At 35.6% G+C, this 17,114-nt stretch overlaps 1 protein-coding gene across 1 annotated transcript in view; it reads left to right on the top strand.

The window, feature by feature from the left end:
• Nucleotides 1–17,114, top strand: part of dmxl2 (Dmx-like 2) — a gene marked incomplete at its 3' end in the record, with an annotated part of 117,798 nt that overhangs the window by 19,509 nt on the left and 81,175 nt on the right. Inside the window, 10 exon segments of the mRNA NM_001302235.1 lie at nt 755–880; nt 3,039–3,110; nt 3,377–3,455; nt 5,420–5,567; nt 6,000–6,066; nt 7,452–7,624; nt 10,693–10,870; nt 13,238–13,412; nt 15,314–15,517; nt 15,918–16,180. Coding sequence (NP_001289164.1) covers nt 755–880; nt 3,039–3,110; nt 3,377–3,455; nt 5,420–5,567; nt 6,000–6,066; nt 7,452–7,624; nt 10,693–10,870; nt 13,238–13,412; nt 15,314–15,517; nt 15,918–16,180 — 1,485 coding nt within the window.

Genomic DNA, 17,114 nt, shown 5'->3' with positions numbered 1-17,114 from the left:
ATCTCATCTTTGCTATGACTTCACATGACTTACGGTACAAGCTGAAAACTCCCCCTGCCCCCCGTCTGTGTAATGTAATGATTGTGAGGGCGCAGGTGAGATGTAATCACGTGTACTGCGCATGCAACGTCTAAAAGTCACTTAAAACACTTCATTGCTAACTAAAATGCATATAATTTGATTATATGGTTTAGAAGTTGGTGATGTAGGATATTATTAAAATTTTTCGCAATTATTTTGCATTTAATTAAGAGTTTTGCAAGATCGCAAAAATTTGCGTTTTTTTTTTTATTTTGCGTTGGATTCAGCGATCTCGGAATCGTGAAAATCTAGGGGGTCTGATTGCCTTGATCACATTAAAATAATGCAATTATTGGTGTCCATGTAAACAAACTCAGTGCCATATTACAGTGTGACACGACAACATGTTTTTTAGGTTACTTTAACATATTTTAATAAGTTAATTGGGTTTTTAACTTGCTCAAAATACCACACTTAAAAACATTTTATGTTGATGGCAGCAGTTTATTTTCATAAGACAGAAGTCATTCTAGTATGCTGATTTGTGCAATAAACACCAGACTTAATGCTTCAAAGTAATTCACATATAGAATAGTGATTCCTTTATTCGAATGCCTGATAAATGTTTATTGAATGTTGATAGATTTGTTGGCATGTTGATGAAGTGGATTGTTGCATTGTAATGAGAAGATTTTCTCTTAGTGAGCTTCTTTCTTTCTTTCTTTTTTTATAGGCTTATGGATCAGGCTGTGACATTGTGATCCTCGCCAGTGATTTCGAGTGTGTTCAGATTATTCCCGGAGCTCAGAATGGAAACATTCAGGTGGGCTGTGTGGAGTGCTCTCAGCAGCTCGGCAGGGTAAGACCAAATCTCTATTTCTTTGCCTTTACATTGCTTAGAGAAAACCTCTCATCTTCTAACTTTTTTAAATCTAGCAGTGCATCAATATTTTTGCCATTTTAGTTACTACTCCTTTATTCCTGAAATACTAACATGATCATATTGGCCCTTCTAGATTGCCTTGTGGACATTTTAATGGTGAAGAACCAACAAAATGCCAATATTGTAGCTGTGTGTATGTGTGTGTGTGTGTGTGTGTGTGCGTGCATGCGTGCGTGCGCTTGTGTGTGTGTGTGTGTGTGTGTGTGTGTGTGTGTGTGTGTGTGTGTGTGTGCGTGTGTACATGTGTGCCTAGTAGAAATCCCACCGCAATAGAGATTCTAGGCCAAAATTTTTATTCCAGATGCACTTGGTTGAAAAAACGAAACCAAAACTGCTTTGTAATGATTATTAATTGTTTTATAAAAAAAATAAACAACTTAATTTATACAGATTTTTAGAAACACCAGATCAGCGAATAAGTAAAGGCATAATTTTACCAGTGTTGCGATGACAGCACAGTGGTGCTATTGAAATCAGTATGAAAAAGTATACACTACAGCCATATCACCCTGCAGCCCAAGACCGGCTACTCACTAAAGCTAAGCAGGGCTGAGCCTGGTCAGTACCTGGATGGGAGACCACTAGGGAACACTAGGTTGCTGTTGGAAGTGGTCTTAGTGAGGCCAGCAGGGGGCGCTCAACCTGTGGTCTGCATAAGTCCTAATGCCCCAGTAAAAGTGAAGGGGACACTACACTGTCAGTGGGTGCCGCCTTTCGGATGGTTAAACCAAGGTCCTGACTCTCTGTGGTCATTAAAAATCCCATGGCACTTCTCGTGAAAAGCAGGGGTGTAACCCCGGTGTCCTGGCCAAAGTCCCTCTATCGGCCCTTACGATCATGGCCTCCCAATCATCCCCTTCCACCGAATTGCCTCCATCACTGTTTTTCCACTCCACCAACAGCTGGTGTGTGGTGAGCGCACTGGCGCCGTTGTCCTGTGGCTGCTGTCGCATCATCCAAGTGGATGCCGCACACTGGTGATGGTGTGGAGAGACCCCCCCCCCCATGATTGTGAAGCGCTTTGGGTGTATGGCCATACACAATAAATGCGCTACATAAATACACATTACATTACATTATGTCCAATAAGTAGAAACAGGCATGTTATTTGAGCTGACTTTGCTTTACCATCATGTGTGGAGTGTGGCACATATAAGGGAATATCCAGGAAGTAGAAAATTGAGCTCTTTTGACAGTAAATCATGCACAAATTTGTCAACGTTACACTCTGCTGTTCTTGTGCTTTGATCCACTCAGCAGCATGGCAGTGCAATTCATTGAAATGAATGAGTTTCATAGCTCAGTGTTTTCCGTGTCCAGTGTGAAAACCGCTTCAGACCATACAGTGACTATGGCTGGAGGAGGAGTGCAAGCCTGCTGAACACCACATATTAACAAAAAAACAGCAGAAATGCAATGTTTAGGAGTAAATGTAAAAAAGAAAAATATATTTAGTTTATCATATAAAAATATTTACTTCTGTAAGTGCTCTGAAAAACACTCAGGTTATGTCAATGTAACTTTCAGCTGGCTTATCTTTTTACTGTTACTACTACTAACACAGATCCAATTTGCTGATGCATGCATTTTATTTCACACACTTCAATGTTCATTTAAGACAATAAAAAGTGTGTTTACAAGGATGCCAAATTAATATGACTGTTGGTATATGATTTTTGCATGATTTGAAATGACCACCTGTGTCTAAATGGTTTATTAACCTTCTTTATCAAATTGGGTAATTGATATTTTGAAGTATTATTAAGTTCATTTTGAGTAAATGTGAAAATGTCTCCAGTGTTCAGATACCAACTGTTATTGTATAATGCACAGTGTTACTTACTAGCTTTACCAAATGGAGTTGCATTTTCGCCATCTGTTCCTGGATTGAAAAAAAAAGACAGTCTAAAACTCGCTCTAATCACTATGTCGGCCTAGTTTAGTGCTAAATCAAATTTATTTAAAAGCTAGGATGGAAAAGAGTAATGCAGAGGATGAAACAGATAAAATATGTCTGTTTTAATTTTTTTATGATGGCACTGCTCTTTTAAAATAGTGTTATTTTTGTTTTTAGATTGCTGCATCTTATGGAAATACTGTGTGTATTTTTGAACCAATTTCTTCCAATCCAAACAAACGTCACAAGGTAAGATTCCACTTTACCATGTTGCTTATGATGTGATGAGATTGTTATTATTATTATTATTATTATTATTTTTATTATTGTTGTTATTAAGATTTTGCTATATTTGGTGAATCATCCAATAATACAATTAAATATGTTTAAACAAATTGTCTTTTAAAGTAATTATATTTAAATATAAAAATATGATATTCAGTTTAAATTCATATTTAGTTTAATTCTTAAAATAACAAATCTTTTTATTTATTTATTTTTTCCTTTTTTTAAAGCAACTGAATTACCAATGGCAGAAGACTGGTCAGTTCTTCCTCAATGCTATAACCTACAATCTAGCCTGGGACCCCCAAGGTTTGTATAAAATATGAATGAGCTATATATATATATATATATATATTTTATCATGTTGCGTTTGCAGGATAATCAATGACCTGCTATTTAATAATGGAATATGTTGCTTCGCTTCTTATTGGGTGGTTATTTTCCTCCACATCTTCCATGTACAGTTCTTTCACACAAGGCAGGTCATTGATTATCTCTTAATATTATTAGGCTGTCTGGAATACTTAATTTTAATTGGTCAGTTGCAGCATCCCAAGGTTTGTTATTTTAAGTTAACCACTGCTAAATAACACAGGCTCATCTGGGAACTTTGAATCACCTTAACCATCAGTTAATACGTTCAAATCCATGTACTTGCATCCACATTGTTATGTATTTGCTTGTCCTTCACACCTTTATTTTTGACTATTTTTGACTGTTTGGTGCCACCCTGTGATGTAATAATATGTAGGTTAGTCTATGCTCTGTTCAGCCAGTTTAGTTTCTGACAGCTTTGTGTTTTTGACTGTTTGGCACCATCTTGTGAGTTAAAAATACCCAAGTTAGCATATGCTCTATCCAGTCAGTTTCTGTTCTGTCAGCTTTGCGTTTTCATTATTTGGCGCCATCTTGTGACCAAATAAGACATAGGTTAGTATATGCTCTATTCAGCTGGATTTGATCCTGTCAGCTTTGCATTTTTTTAGTGTTTAGGGCCATCTTGTGACTGAATAATACATAGGATCTTATATGCTCTATTCAGCTGGTTTTGTTTCTGTCAGCTTTGTGTTTTGACTCTTTGTCACCATCTTGTGACTGAATAATACATAGGTTAGTATATGCTCTATTCAGCCAGTTTCGATTATGTCAGCTTTGCTGTTTTAACTCTTTGGCGCCATCTTGTGATTAAATACTACATATGTTAGTATATGCTCTATTCAGCCAGTTTCGAATTGGTCACTTTTGTGTTTTAATCCTTTGGCGCCATCTTGGGACTGAATAATACATAGGTTAGTATATGCTCTATTACGCCGGTTTGGATTTTGTCAGCTTTGCATTTGTGACTGTTTGGCACCATCTTGTGACTGAATAATACATAGGTTAGTATATGCTCTAATACGCCGGTTTGGATTTTGTCAGCTTTGCATTTGTGACTGTTTGGCACCATCTTGTGACTGAATAATACATAGGTTAGTATATGCTCTATTCAGCCAGTTTCGATTCTGTCAGCTTTGCATTTTTGACTGTTTGGCACCATCTTGTAACTGAATATTGCATTGAATAGTATATGCTTTATTCAGGCAGTTTTCGATTGTGTCAGCTTTGCACTTTTTGACAGTTTGCCGCCATCTTGTGAATAAATAATACATAGGTAAGTATATGCTCAATTTAGCCAGTTCGATTCTGTCAGCTTTTTGACTGTTTGGCGAAATCTTGTGACTGAATAATACATAGATTAGTATATGCTCTATTTATCTGGTTTTGCTTGTCAGCTTTGCATTTTTGACTGTTTGATGCCATCTTGTGACTAAATAATACATAGCTAAGGATATGCTTTGTTCAGCTGGTTTTGATTTTGTCAGCTTTGTGTTTTTGACTCTTTGGTGCTGTCTAGTGACTGAGTAATAGATTGGTTAGTATATGCTTTATTTAGCCAATTTTGTTTCTGTCAGCTTTGCGTTTTTGACTCTTTGGCGCATCTTGTGACTGAATAATGCACAGGTTAGTGTGTACTCCATCAGCTGTTTTTCGTTTCTGTCAGTTTTGCAATTAATAGAATAATTAATAAACTATTATGCCTCAGAACATTGTTTTCTGTTTAATTAATTAATTAATTAATTTTTTTGTGGCAAGCAGCTGTGTAATAAGTGAGATAAAATACATTTGCATTCCCTTTAATCAAGTACAACAGACTTCCTGTCAGGCTTTATTTTGTGATAACAACCTCCTAGATGTACTTAATCCCTAACAAATTACATGTGTTTAATATGTAGGCAACCGTATCTTGGCGGCGACAGAGCGTTTGCAGCTCTGGGCTCCTCCAGCCAGTGACGCCCTGATAGAGGAAGAGGACAGTCAGCTGAATGATGACAGAGCTCTTGAACTCGTACTTAACGACTGGAAGTGTGTCTGGCAGTGCAAGTGAGTGTTCTTCCACCTCTGTCTGCATGCTAAATCTTTAATGCCGCCTGTCAGATTTACTGAACATGAAAACACATTTGAGGAATTAAACTACTTCAAATGCTCATACACTCATAAAAATGACTCTTGCTGTTTGTTCAAACTACTTATTTAACATTAGCTGAAAAAACGCAATTCTGTTTTTTTTGTGGTGAAAACTCAATTGTTTTATGTTTAATTTGCTTACATTTGTAAAACCTAATAACTGAACTTAATTCCTTTATGGTGCCCCAATACAAATCGATTGTGTAGAAACCATTTTTTTGCAGTGTGTCATGGGAAAAGTATAATTTTGCTATTTTTAAATTAGCGTAGAGCATATTTTATTTATTTATTCATTTATTTATTTTTACTAGTTTTTTTGTAAAATGTATCTCATGTGTTTTGTTTCAGGACTGCTGCTGCTATTCTCATCACTCAGTGGTCTCCAGATGGAGAATACTTTGCCACTATTGGAAAGGTACACAACATACACATGTCAGGTTTATACCTACAGTTTGATTGCTCATTGAAAATGATGTCTACCACTGTCTGTACCGCCACAGCACGGCAAACACATTAATAAAACTGGCGTTTCTTGTAACAGCCATTTGTGAAAGGTGGAGCAAAGTGTGAACTGACAGGAATTAGGCCCATTTAGGGGAGCAATATCTTCCCTAATATCTTAATATATGTCATGTTAAAACAAGTTGGTTGTTGTTAACGTTGCTGGAAAATGTTTTGGTCCAATACAGTAAGTCTTAATTAGGTCATCAGGTGTGTTTAAGTATTTTTAGTCGGACCAATATAGTGATGTGGCGTCACTGTGGTGAGGTGGGTAGCACAATTGCCTCACAGCAGGAAGGTCGCTGGATCGACCCTTGGCTGGGTCAGTTGGCGTTTCTGTGTGGAGTTTGCATGTTCTCCCCGTGTTTGCGTGGTTTTCCTCCAGGTGCTCCGGTTTCCCCTACAGTCCAAAGACATGCTGTTTAGGTGAATTAAATAGGCTAAATTGGCCATAGTGTATGTATGTGAATGCAAGAGTGTATGGGTGTTTCCCAGTGTTGGGTTGCAGCTGGAAGGGCATCTGCTGCGTAAAACATATGCTGGATAAGTTGGTGGTTCATTCCGCTGTGACGACCCCTGAATTATTAAAGGGACTGAGCCGAAAAGAAAATCAATGAATAAATATAGTGATGTATAAAAACATTTGGATTTTTGAATTTTTTTTATAGTACATTCTTACCAGATGCAGATGACTTGTGAATCGTGAGTTTCGTCAATGCAAAGACGCGATTAGACATCCTTTGGTGATATTTGTGCAGGAGGCACAAATGATGAGATTTGAGTGACTGACACGGCGTGAATTGAGCATTTTAGGCATTTGACTTGATTCGTGTGAATCACTTGATATGAAAAATTTTTAACTTTGGTTGACATTCGTGCCGCATTAACCAATCAGGAGTTTGCTCTGTTAAGGGCATGATTTTGATGTAGCGCTACTAAAGCTACTGGTTACTAAAATTCTTTAAAGCATTTTTTTTTGTTTACGAGAGCAAGGAAGTCAAACAGGGTTGAAGAGTAAATAAAGGATAAAAAAACAAGTCATTTTTGAGTGAACTGTTCATTTACAGTTCATAAGAACCGGAAACTGCGACTCAAAAAAATTTCTTTCAAAATTTAATTTTCATTTACTCAATTTTATCTTTAAAAAATTTGTGATTTGTATCTTATGTATTATTTTTTAAATGTTTTAAAAGTTTTCTCTGTTTTACCATCAAACTGTTGAAGCAATAAGATATAAACTCTCTCTTTCTCATACTCAGAACCAAAAATTTGTAATAAAAGAAGCATTTTCTCCCTCAGGATGACTGTCTGCTGAAAGTGTGGTATCCCACCACAGGATGGAAATCTGCCGTGGTCCTGCCAGATGTGACTGATAAAAAGGCCCCAGCTGTTCATTTCTCATTTGTCTATCTGGCTCATCCACGTACAGTCACAGGCTTTTCCTGGAGGAAAACCAGTAAATACATGCCCAAGTATGTCAAACACAGATTCCTTCACCCTGTTCAATAGCAACAACGCTTTAATTAGAAGATACACTGCTTTTTCTAGCATGGTAGATTCAACTTGTGTCTTGTCGCAGCTACAAGTATGCATGTATTCAGTTCAGTAATTATTATTTATTTATATATATAACCAATTCTATTTTGCATTATTAACACTGGACCTACCGGAATTCCATAACTACTTTTCTCCTTTTAAGACGTCATATTTACATTTAAAGCTTTTATTGAAATAATTATGCTTTACATGTCTGTTGTCATATTTTATGAAGTCGTTACTTTAAAAATACAGTATTTTTGGTTATGCAGCGTATAAATGTGTACGAGTTACAAGACCACCCACAAAGTTGCGCACCTCACCTTCACTACAAGCTGGAGAGCTTGATTGTTTGTTTTTACTGCGCCACTGAATATGTTGTTTTGAAAGACATGTCTAACTTAAATTCATTTTTTGCTGTCAGAAAGTTGTGTTAGGTAACTCTAACCCTGGGAAAAGTAACAGATGCTGAAATGCATGCTGTCATTTTGACTACTATGGTAAATCAAGATAGAATTACTTGGAACTCTTATTTTAATCCAATACAATGTTATGAAGGAATATACATACATTTAGTAAAAGGTTTTATTTAAAAAACAATTATGTCAAAAAAACATCTCTGCATTTATTGTGTTTTTAAAATAGAGGGTATATGCAGAAGTATACGGAAGAGCTTTTAATTTGTTTGTAGCCTGGGTCAAGCGCTTCCGGTGAACTGTATGCCATTACAAAATCAGCGTGTTTAAGGTCTGTTTTCTTTAAAAATCAGCGATCTCCACTTCGATATCCGATATAAAGTGGGTCTTAGATTGTACAAGAAGCACTGAATTAAATAAAATTTTTCCCCACCATGTCTTTAAAATAAATTTCCATAAATAGATGGAAAAAGTTTACCGGAAGTTTATCAGAATGGGAAGAAGCACTAGCTCTGCATATACCCTATTGAGCTTATAATGCAATATTTAGGATTTTTGTCCTCAAAATATCCTCAAACAAGTTAAAATGTTTTAATGGAAATTAAAATGTTACTGTTTTGTTTCAAAATATTTGAGTTCTATATTAAGAAAATGTATTAATTTTCACCACTACTGTATTGTTCCAAAAAAGAAATAATAATAATAAAGAAAAAAAATTAAAGGTGGTAAAAACTGGTAGCTCGTAATACACTACAAAACAACAAACACTATATGTGAGATTGTACCACAAATATTACTATATTTATTACTAAATAATAATATTGCCAAAAATATAATGCTGCAAAATCATTACAAAATATTAAGATAATATCATGTTCCATGAAGATAATTTGTAAAAATTTTTACTGCAAACATAAGTAAAAAAACTAAATTTTTGATTAGTAATATGCATTGCTAAGAACCTAATTTGGATGCCCTGAAGGCTATTTTTCTCAGTACCTAGATATTTTGAACCCACAGACTCCAAGTTTTCAAATATATACAGTGCATCCAGAAAGTATTCATAGCGCTTCACTTTTTTCACATTTTGTTATGTTACAGCCTTATTCCAAACTGGATTAAATTCATTTATTTCCTCAAAATTCTGCACACAAAACCCCATAATGACAATGAGAAGTTTTTTTTTTTTAATTGTTGCAAATTTATTAAAAATAAAAAACCTGAAAAAAATCACATGTACATCAGTATCCACAGCCTTTGCGCAATACTTTGTTGATGCACTTTTGTCAGCAATTACAGCCTCAAGTATTTTTGAATATGATGTCACAAGCTTGGCACACCTGTCTTTAGGAATTTTTGGCCATTCCTCTTTGCAGTACCTCTCAAGCTTTATCAGGTTGGATGGGAAGCGACGGTGTACAGACATTTTCAAATCTTTCCAGAGATGTTCAATAGGATTCAGGTCTGGGCTGTGGCTGGGCCAATCAAGGTCATTCCCCAAGTTGTTGTAACCTTCCCCAGCCTTGTGCCTAGAGACAATTCTGTCTCTGAGGTCTACAGACAATTCCTTTGTCTTCATGCTTGGTTTGTGCTTTGTCATGCACTGTCAACCCTGGGACCTTATATAGACAGGTGTATGCCTTTTTAAATCATGTCCAATCAACTGAATTCACAACAAGTGAACTCCAATTAAGCTGCTAAAACACCTCAAGAATGATCAGTGGAAACAGAATGTACCTGAGCTCAATTTAGAGCTTCACGGCAAGGGCTGTGAATACTGATGTACATGTGATTTTTCAGGTGTTTTATTTTTAATAAATTTGCAACAATTTCAAAAAATCTTTTTTCACTTCGTCATTATGGGGTATCGAGTGTAGAACTTTGAGGAAATAAATGAATTTAATCTATTTTGGAATAAGGCTGTAACATAAAAACAATGTGGAAAAAGTGAAGCGCTGTGAATACTTTCCGGATGAACTGTATATATGTATAACATTGTAAAGCTTATTTTTTTCAACTTTCTGATAATGCACAAATCTCAATTTCTGAAAATGCACTCAAGTGTCACAAATATTAAACAGAATCCAGAGAAGAAAATGATTAAATAATATACAGAAATTGTAAAAACAACCAAAATTACACAATATAAACAACATGTTTTATAATCGAAAACCAAAATAAAATGCGTGTGAAATGTACTACTGTACACAAATGCTCAAATCTCTCTCTCATTCCTAATAATAATAATAATCATACAGTATTTCATTTAGGATGCACTTTTATTAAACTTTTTATTTAAAAAAATATAAATAATAATCAAAATAGCACAAATCCAAATGTTTGTGTGCTTTGTGCATGTTTTACTTGCTTGGTATTAATTGCATCCTAAGTCTTTTGGAAATAAAAGTTATGGATGCAGCATGTTTCAGATTATAATGACAAAAACCAAAAGAGTGGCATGTTCTGAAATGAAAGGCATAATATAACTTCTTCTGCTGAGATTTAGCAGTGCAGGAAACACTGCTGCGCTTTTTAGCGTCACCGCCCACACTATGATTTCTCATTGTGCGTGTATGTGTGTGTCACAGGGGCTCAGTGTGTAACGTGTTGCTGACGTCCTGCGCGGATGGCATCTGTCGTCTGTGGAGTGAGACCCTCTTGCCGGAGGACAGTCTGTTGGGGGGGCAGATCTCAGAGAACAGCACCAGCTTCAGCTCCTCTCTGCCAAACATGGCTCAGAAAGACAAGATACAGCACGCTCTGGAGGTCAGCATGCAGAAACACACATGAAAATAAAACACTCACACAAACCTGAATTAAAGGGATAGTTCACCAAAAAAAAAAAATGTTTAGTTGTCTTTTTTTTAGTTCGTTCACTTGTTTCAAACCTTTATGAGTTTCTTTCTTCTTCTGAACAAAAAAGAAGATTCAATAAGAGTATTATTTATTGAGTTCCATAGTATTTGTTTTTTCCTTCTATGAAAGTCAATGGTTACAGGTTTTCAGCTTTTCTTCTTTTGTATTTTTCAGAAGTAAAAATGTAATAAAGGTTTGTAACCACTTGAAGATGAGTAAATAGTGAGTAAACGTTAATTTTTAGGTGAACTATCCCTTTAACCCTCTGGGGTCTGAGGGTGTTTTGGGGCTCTGGAGAAGTTTTGACATGCACTGACATTTGTGTTGTTTTCAGTATCTTAAAAACATATTAATGGCTAAATGGTGATAACACTGTAAACAGCACAAGTTGGGCTACAATAATACCTAAACAGAATGTTTGTATGTGTTTGTGTTTTTGAGAAAGAAACATTTATGCTTGGTTAGTGAAAAACAAAAATTTTGAAGTCACTGAAACAAGGCTGTGACACACACAGAGAACATTTGTGCACAAGACTTTTGAAAACTGGGTCTTATAGCCTAGTGTTTTTGCTTTAAAATGATATGAGAATCATCTTGTTCACTTGCTCACAGAAAACAATATAATGAATGAAAATTTCTAAGTCACTTTTTGAGCGAAAATGGTTTATGCGAGAAGGCATGAACTATCATTACTATGCAGTGAGTCACACCTGAAGACAAAGACCTGCATAATGAGCTGAATAATGAGCCTTCAAACAGGTGTGTGACTAAAAGGGAAGAGTTTCAAGAAGGAATCAGAGAAAAGTTTATATACTTTTTTGTTTGCAGTTTATTTAAAATATATTATTTACACGGTGCGCCCTCTCATTCACCCTGCGCAATAAAGTGCCCAAATATCTGAAATGACGACAGATAGATTTGATAGATTTAATGTAAGTAGAGCAATATAAACATTGCAAACATTGTAAGCTAAGCTTGGTAGATTCAAATATTGTTGTGTAAAAACATTGTGAAACATCAATATCTGTGCAGTTTCCATTACTATAAAAATAGGTATTATGAATTAATATAAATAAGGTATTGTTTTATATATTATATTTATCTTTTAAAAAATTGCTTAATTGGTAAATAAAATGGGGCGAAGCAGTGGCGCAGTAGGTAGTGCTGTCGCCTCACAGCAAAAAGGTCGCTGGGTCGCTGGTTCGAGCCTCGGCTCAGTTGGCGTTTCTGTGTGGAGTTTGCATGTTCTCCCTGTGGGTTTCCTCCGGGTCCTCCGGCTTCCCCCACAGTCCAAAGACATACGGAACAGGTGAATTGGGTGGGCTAAATTGTCCGTAGTGTATGTGTGTGTGTGTGTGTGTGTGTGTGTGTGTGTGTGTGTGTGTGGATGTTTCCCAGAGATGGGTTGCGGCTGGAAGGGCATCCGCTGCGTAAAAACTTGCTGGATAAGTTGGCGGTTCATTCCGCTGTGGCAACCCCAGATTAATAAAGGGACTAAGCCGACAAGAAAATGAACGAATGAGTGAATGAATGAATGAATGAATGAATGGTAAATAAAACAGAAGGTAGGCCTACTGGGCAAAAAAGGATGCCTCTCAGACACTTTTAGAAGCTGTCATTCATTCATTTCTTACCATATTTAAGGTCTTGGTCTCTTGTTTATCCTTTTAGCATCCAAGTGGGATAAAGGATCGACATTTTAACTCTGTCTTTCGTGAAATACAGTTGCAGTTTATGTAAAGTAAATCGGACTCATTCAAACAAACATTATGATTGCATGATACACTTCTGACTGCACATTGTGTTTTCTTTTTCTTATAATGCACAGAGTTTTAAGGTTAGAGACGTTTTCATTTGCCATTGACAGTTGGACAGTCTCATCCAATTCATCAAACTCTGTCTTTTAAAATCGGAAAGAGAATAAAACGATCTCCTCATAAAAGCCGGCATATTAGGCCGCCGCTACATTGAAAACATATGATTCGATTCGCACTTTTTATTGGTTTTCAGGATATAGCAGCTTTTGCTGTCAAAGGCGAGTGGCGTTTAGCGGCTTTTGCCAACAAACTGATATTTCTGAAAGCACTGACTCTGCGATTTAAATGATTTAAACCTAAACTGTTTGTTGATGGTATAGTAAGTGCCTAAAGCATTCACTTAATGTCAAGTGGTGTTTAGCGACTTATGCTTCTAAACTCTTGATATGTACATAAAATTCACGTTGGTCTGCTGTGTTTGAATTATGTGATTTGGTGAAAACTGTCTTTCTCCACGCAGTCTATCCACCACCTGAAGCACCTGCGCAGGGGCCGCAGAAGATCATCTGCTCTGGTGGCCCACACAGAGGTGCTGCCCAGTCAGCTGGGATCCCACGAAACCCACCGGCACATCTCACACCATGCCAACGCCCTCTGCCACTTCCACATTTCAGCCAGCATCAATCCCAACACAGGTGAAAATATGATTTAAAAAATGATCTATGGAAAATCTAAAACAGTTATATATATATATATAAATATACAGTTAAAATCAGAAGTATTAGCCCCCCTGAATTATTAGCTCCCCTATTTATTTTTTTCCCCGTTTTCTGTTTAACGGAGAGATTTTTTCAACACATTTCTAAACATAATAGTTTTAATAACTCATTTCTAATAACTGATTTATTTTATCTTTGCCAAAATGACAGTAAATAATATTTGACTACATATTTTTCAAGACACTTCTATACAGCTTAAAGTGACATTTATAGGCTAACTAGGAAGGTTAGGGTAATTAGGCAAGTTATTGTATAATGATGGTTTGTTCTATAGACTATCTAAAAAATATATAGCTTAAAGGGGCTAATAATTTTGTCCTTAAATTGGTGTTTAAAAAAATTAAAAACTGCTTTTATTCTAGCCGAAATAAAACAAATAAGACTTTCTCCAGAAGAAAAATATAGAATCAGATATACTGTGAAATATCCTTGCACTGTTAAACATAATTTGGGAAATATTTAAAAAAGAACAAAAAAAAATCATATATATATATACATACACACACACACATACAGTTGAGGTCAGAATTATTAGCCTGCCCCCCTTTGAATTTTTTTTCTTTTTTTTTATATTTCCAAAATGATGTTTACCAGAGCAACGAAATTTTCACAGTATGTCTGTTGATATTTTGTCTTATGGAGAAAGTCTTATTTGTTTTATTTCAGCTAGAATAAAAGCAGTTTTACACTTTTAAAAAGCCATTTCAAGGACAAAATTATTAGCCCCTTTAAGCATTTTTTTTCGATAGTCTACAGAACAAAACATCATTATACAATAACTTGCCTAATTACCATAACCTGAACAGTTAACCTAGTTAAGTCTTTAATTGTCACTTTAAGCTGTATAGAAGTGTCTTGAAAAATATCTAGTCAAATATTATTTACTGTCATCATGGCAAAGATAAAATAAATCAATGTGTTGAACAAACATTCCTACTGGGGGGGTGGGAGAAATTAACCGGGGGTGGGGGGGGGGGTTGTTGGTTATGTGGTTATGTCTGATTCCTGACGAATGTAAAATAAAACGGCAAAACAAGAATATCTTTATGACCTGTATCTCTGATTTTTTTTTTCCAGGATTTCCTGATTCACAAATATATCACATTTTTTGTTGGTTTAACTGTATTGCAAGTTATCTGAGCAGCACAGCCAAGCTAATTTCTTAATTTTAAAAACATGTTAAAGGCATTTTAATTATCCACAATCAAAATCCTCACATCGCACACCCCTCACTTATACCTTTAAAGTCAGAATTATTAGCCCCCGTATATATTTTCCTTAATTTCTGTTTGATGAAAATATTTTTTAACACATTTCTAAGCATAATAGTTTTAATAACTGATTTCCAATGACATGTTTATTTTATCTTTGCCTTGATGACAGTAAATAATATTTTACTAGATTTTTCAAGATACTAGTATTCAGATTGAAGTTTAATTTAAAGGCTTAACAGGGTTAATTAGGTTAAAGTTAGGATAATTTGGCAAGTCATTGTGTAACGATGGTTTTGTTCTGTAGACTATCGGAAAAAAAAATTGCTTAAGAGGGCTAATAATATTGACTTTAAAATGGTTTAAAAAATTTAAACTGCTTTTATTCTAGCCGAAATAAAACAAATAAAACTTTCTCCAAAAGAAAAGAAATATATAGGAAATACTGTGAAACAATCCTTGCTCTGTTAAAATAATTTGGGGAATATATAAAAAAGGAATAAGCAATTCACAGGAGTGCTAATAATTTTGTCTTCAACTGTCCTGTATGCATTTGCAAATAGACACACAAACGAACAGAAGTGTGATCTTTCTCTCTGCCATCAGATATCCCTGCAGCGCTGGCTGGATCAGGCCTGTTCTCTGAGGATGCCAGCGGAGGGTTTGTGGTTCACTGGCTGAATAATAAAGATCTGAGCTTTACCACTTCCATGGATCTGTTCATGCAACAGCTGCGCAAACTCTCTGAGCAGCACCTGGAACAAGCCACTGAGGACTTTGAACAGGAAGGAACGGCCAAATTTGACTTTGGTACTGCCTTAAAATAAACAAAAAATAGTGTACAGATTTGAAATGAAGTTACGGCATATCGTCCTAGCCATATCAGCCTAGAAAATAGGAACTTATGTCAATCTTAGTGCATGATGTAAAGAGTCAAAATAAATATGGATGTTTTAACTATGGTTATTTTTGAGCAAGATGCTAATGGTCTAATCTGATTCAATGATCTATGCTAAGCTAAGCTAAATCCAGAGATCAGCTGAATAGATTAAAAAATGGAAAAACCTAACTGTTTAACTCCTGGGGAGTTGTAAAATGAGCCTACTAACAGGCATGAGCTAAATTCATAGAGGTTTTTAACAGTATTTAAATTACTCACTGCTACACAATTCATGATATGTTTTGTTGTTGTTGTTGTTGTTGTTTTTAGATCTGGATGAGATGTCTGATAAGGGATCATCAGAGCATGAGGAGGGCGATCAGGAGGGCAGCACCAAGGCCTCTTCTCCTGGTTCGAGCAGCAGCGTTCCTCTGCCCTCTGTTCTGCTGGATCGGAAGCTTGAGACACTCATACTGGAATGGAACAAGAGTCCGGATATGCTTTTCACTATTCACCCACACGACGGGTCTTTCCTTGTCTGGCACGTCAAGTACCTGGATGAGTTCATACCTGGAATCTTCAGACAGGTTCAGGTAAGGCTGGGTTACAAAGTGTAAAAAATGGGGTTCGATTTTGCTGTGTGAGAGAGGTTTGTATGTGTTAGCCATGGTACGGCAGCAAAGTTTCTTGATTATTACGCCGGAATGAGAGCATAGTTTTGAGACATATCTGCCTACAAAATAGCAACCTTCTCAATTTAGTATTTAATGTAACTACAGAAGGGTCAAGCTGTAAATAGGAAAATGAACAAGACTCATTGATCATTTTTGATGCTAATAGTCTAATCTGATTCAATTGTCTATGCTAGGCTAAGCTAAAAATAATCCAACCAGACACAGAAATCGGCTTAATAGATTCATGGATAATTTTAAATCCAGGAGAGATGTAAAATTATCCTATGTAAAATTATTATTTTTCCTCAAAAAGTGGAGTGTTCCATTATGAACCAATTAAAACACTATTATACATAAAATAAAAAATAAACAAACTATTCAAATATGTCTTTTATTTGATAGTCACATAGTCATTTAAGAATCATGATTTTGACATCGCAACAATGGGCTCATTAAGATGCGGCCTCCCGTATTTGACAAAACATGAGTTGTAATTAATTTAGGTCAAGTATTAATAAGAGCCTCTAAAAAATGTTTTCAGGGTATCAACAAGACATCATTTTTTATTCTGCTTTCATTTAATTTGATACAATTTTAGGTTAAATTAGATTTTTACTTTGACAGCCCTGATATAGATTGTAGTATAATCCAGGCCGCTGACACCAGATAAGATATATCAAGTTGTTCAAAATAAATGAACCTGCCAGTATTGGCCAACATTAGCACTGTCAAGATGAACTTAAACGACAGACTATGGTCAGTGTTGTAATTTGTTGATGGATTACAAATAAATTCCATGTTAATAAATGAATTTTATATTGATAATAATATGTTAATAATTCTATGTTAATAA

This window comes from Danio rerio, chromosome 18 (genome assembly GCF_049306965.1).
Source record: "Danio rerio strain Tuebingen ecotype United States chromosome 18, GRCz12tu, whole genome shotgun sequence".
In the NCBI taxonomy this organism is placed as follows: domain Eukaryota; kingdom Metazoa; phylum Chordata; class Actinopteri; order Cypriniformes; family Danionidae; genus Danio; species Danio rerio.
The sequence above is the reverse complement of the archived record's forward strand: the minus strand, read 5'-3'. Positions and strand labels throughout refer to the sequence as shown.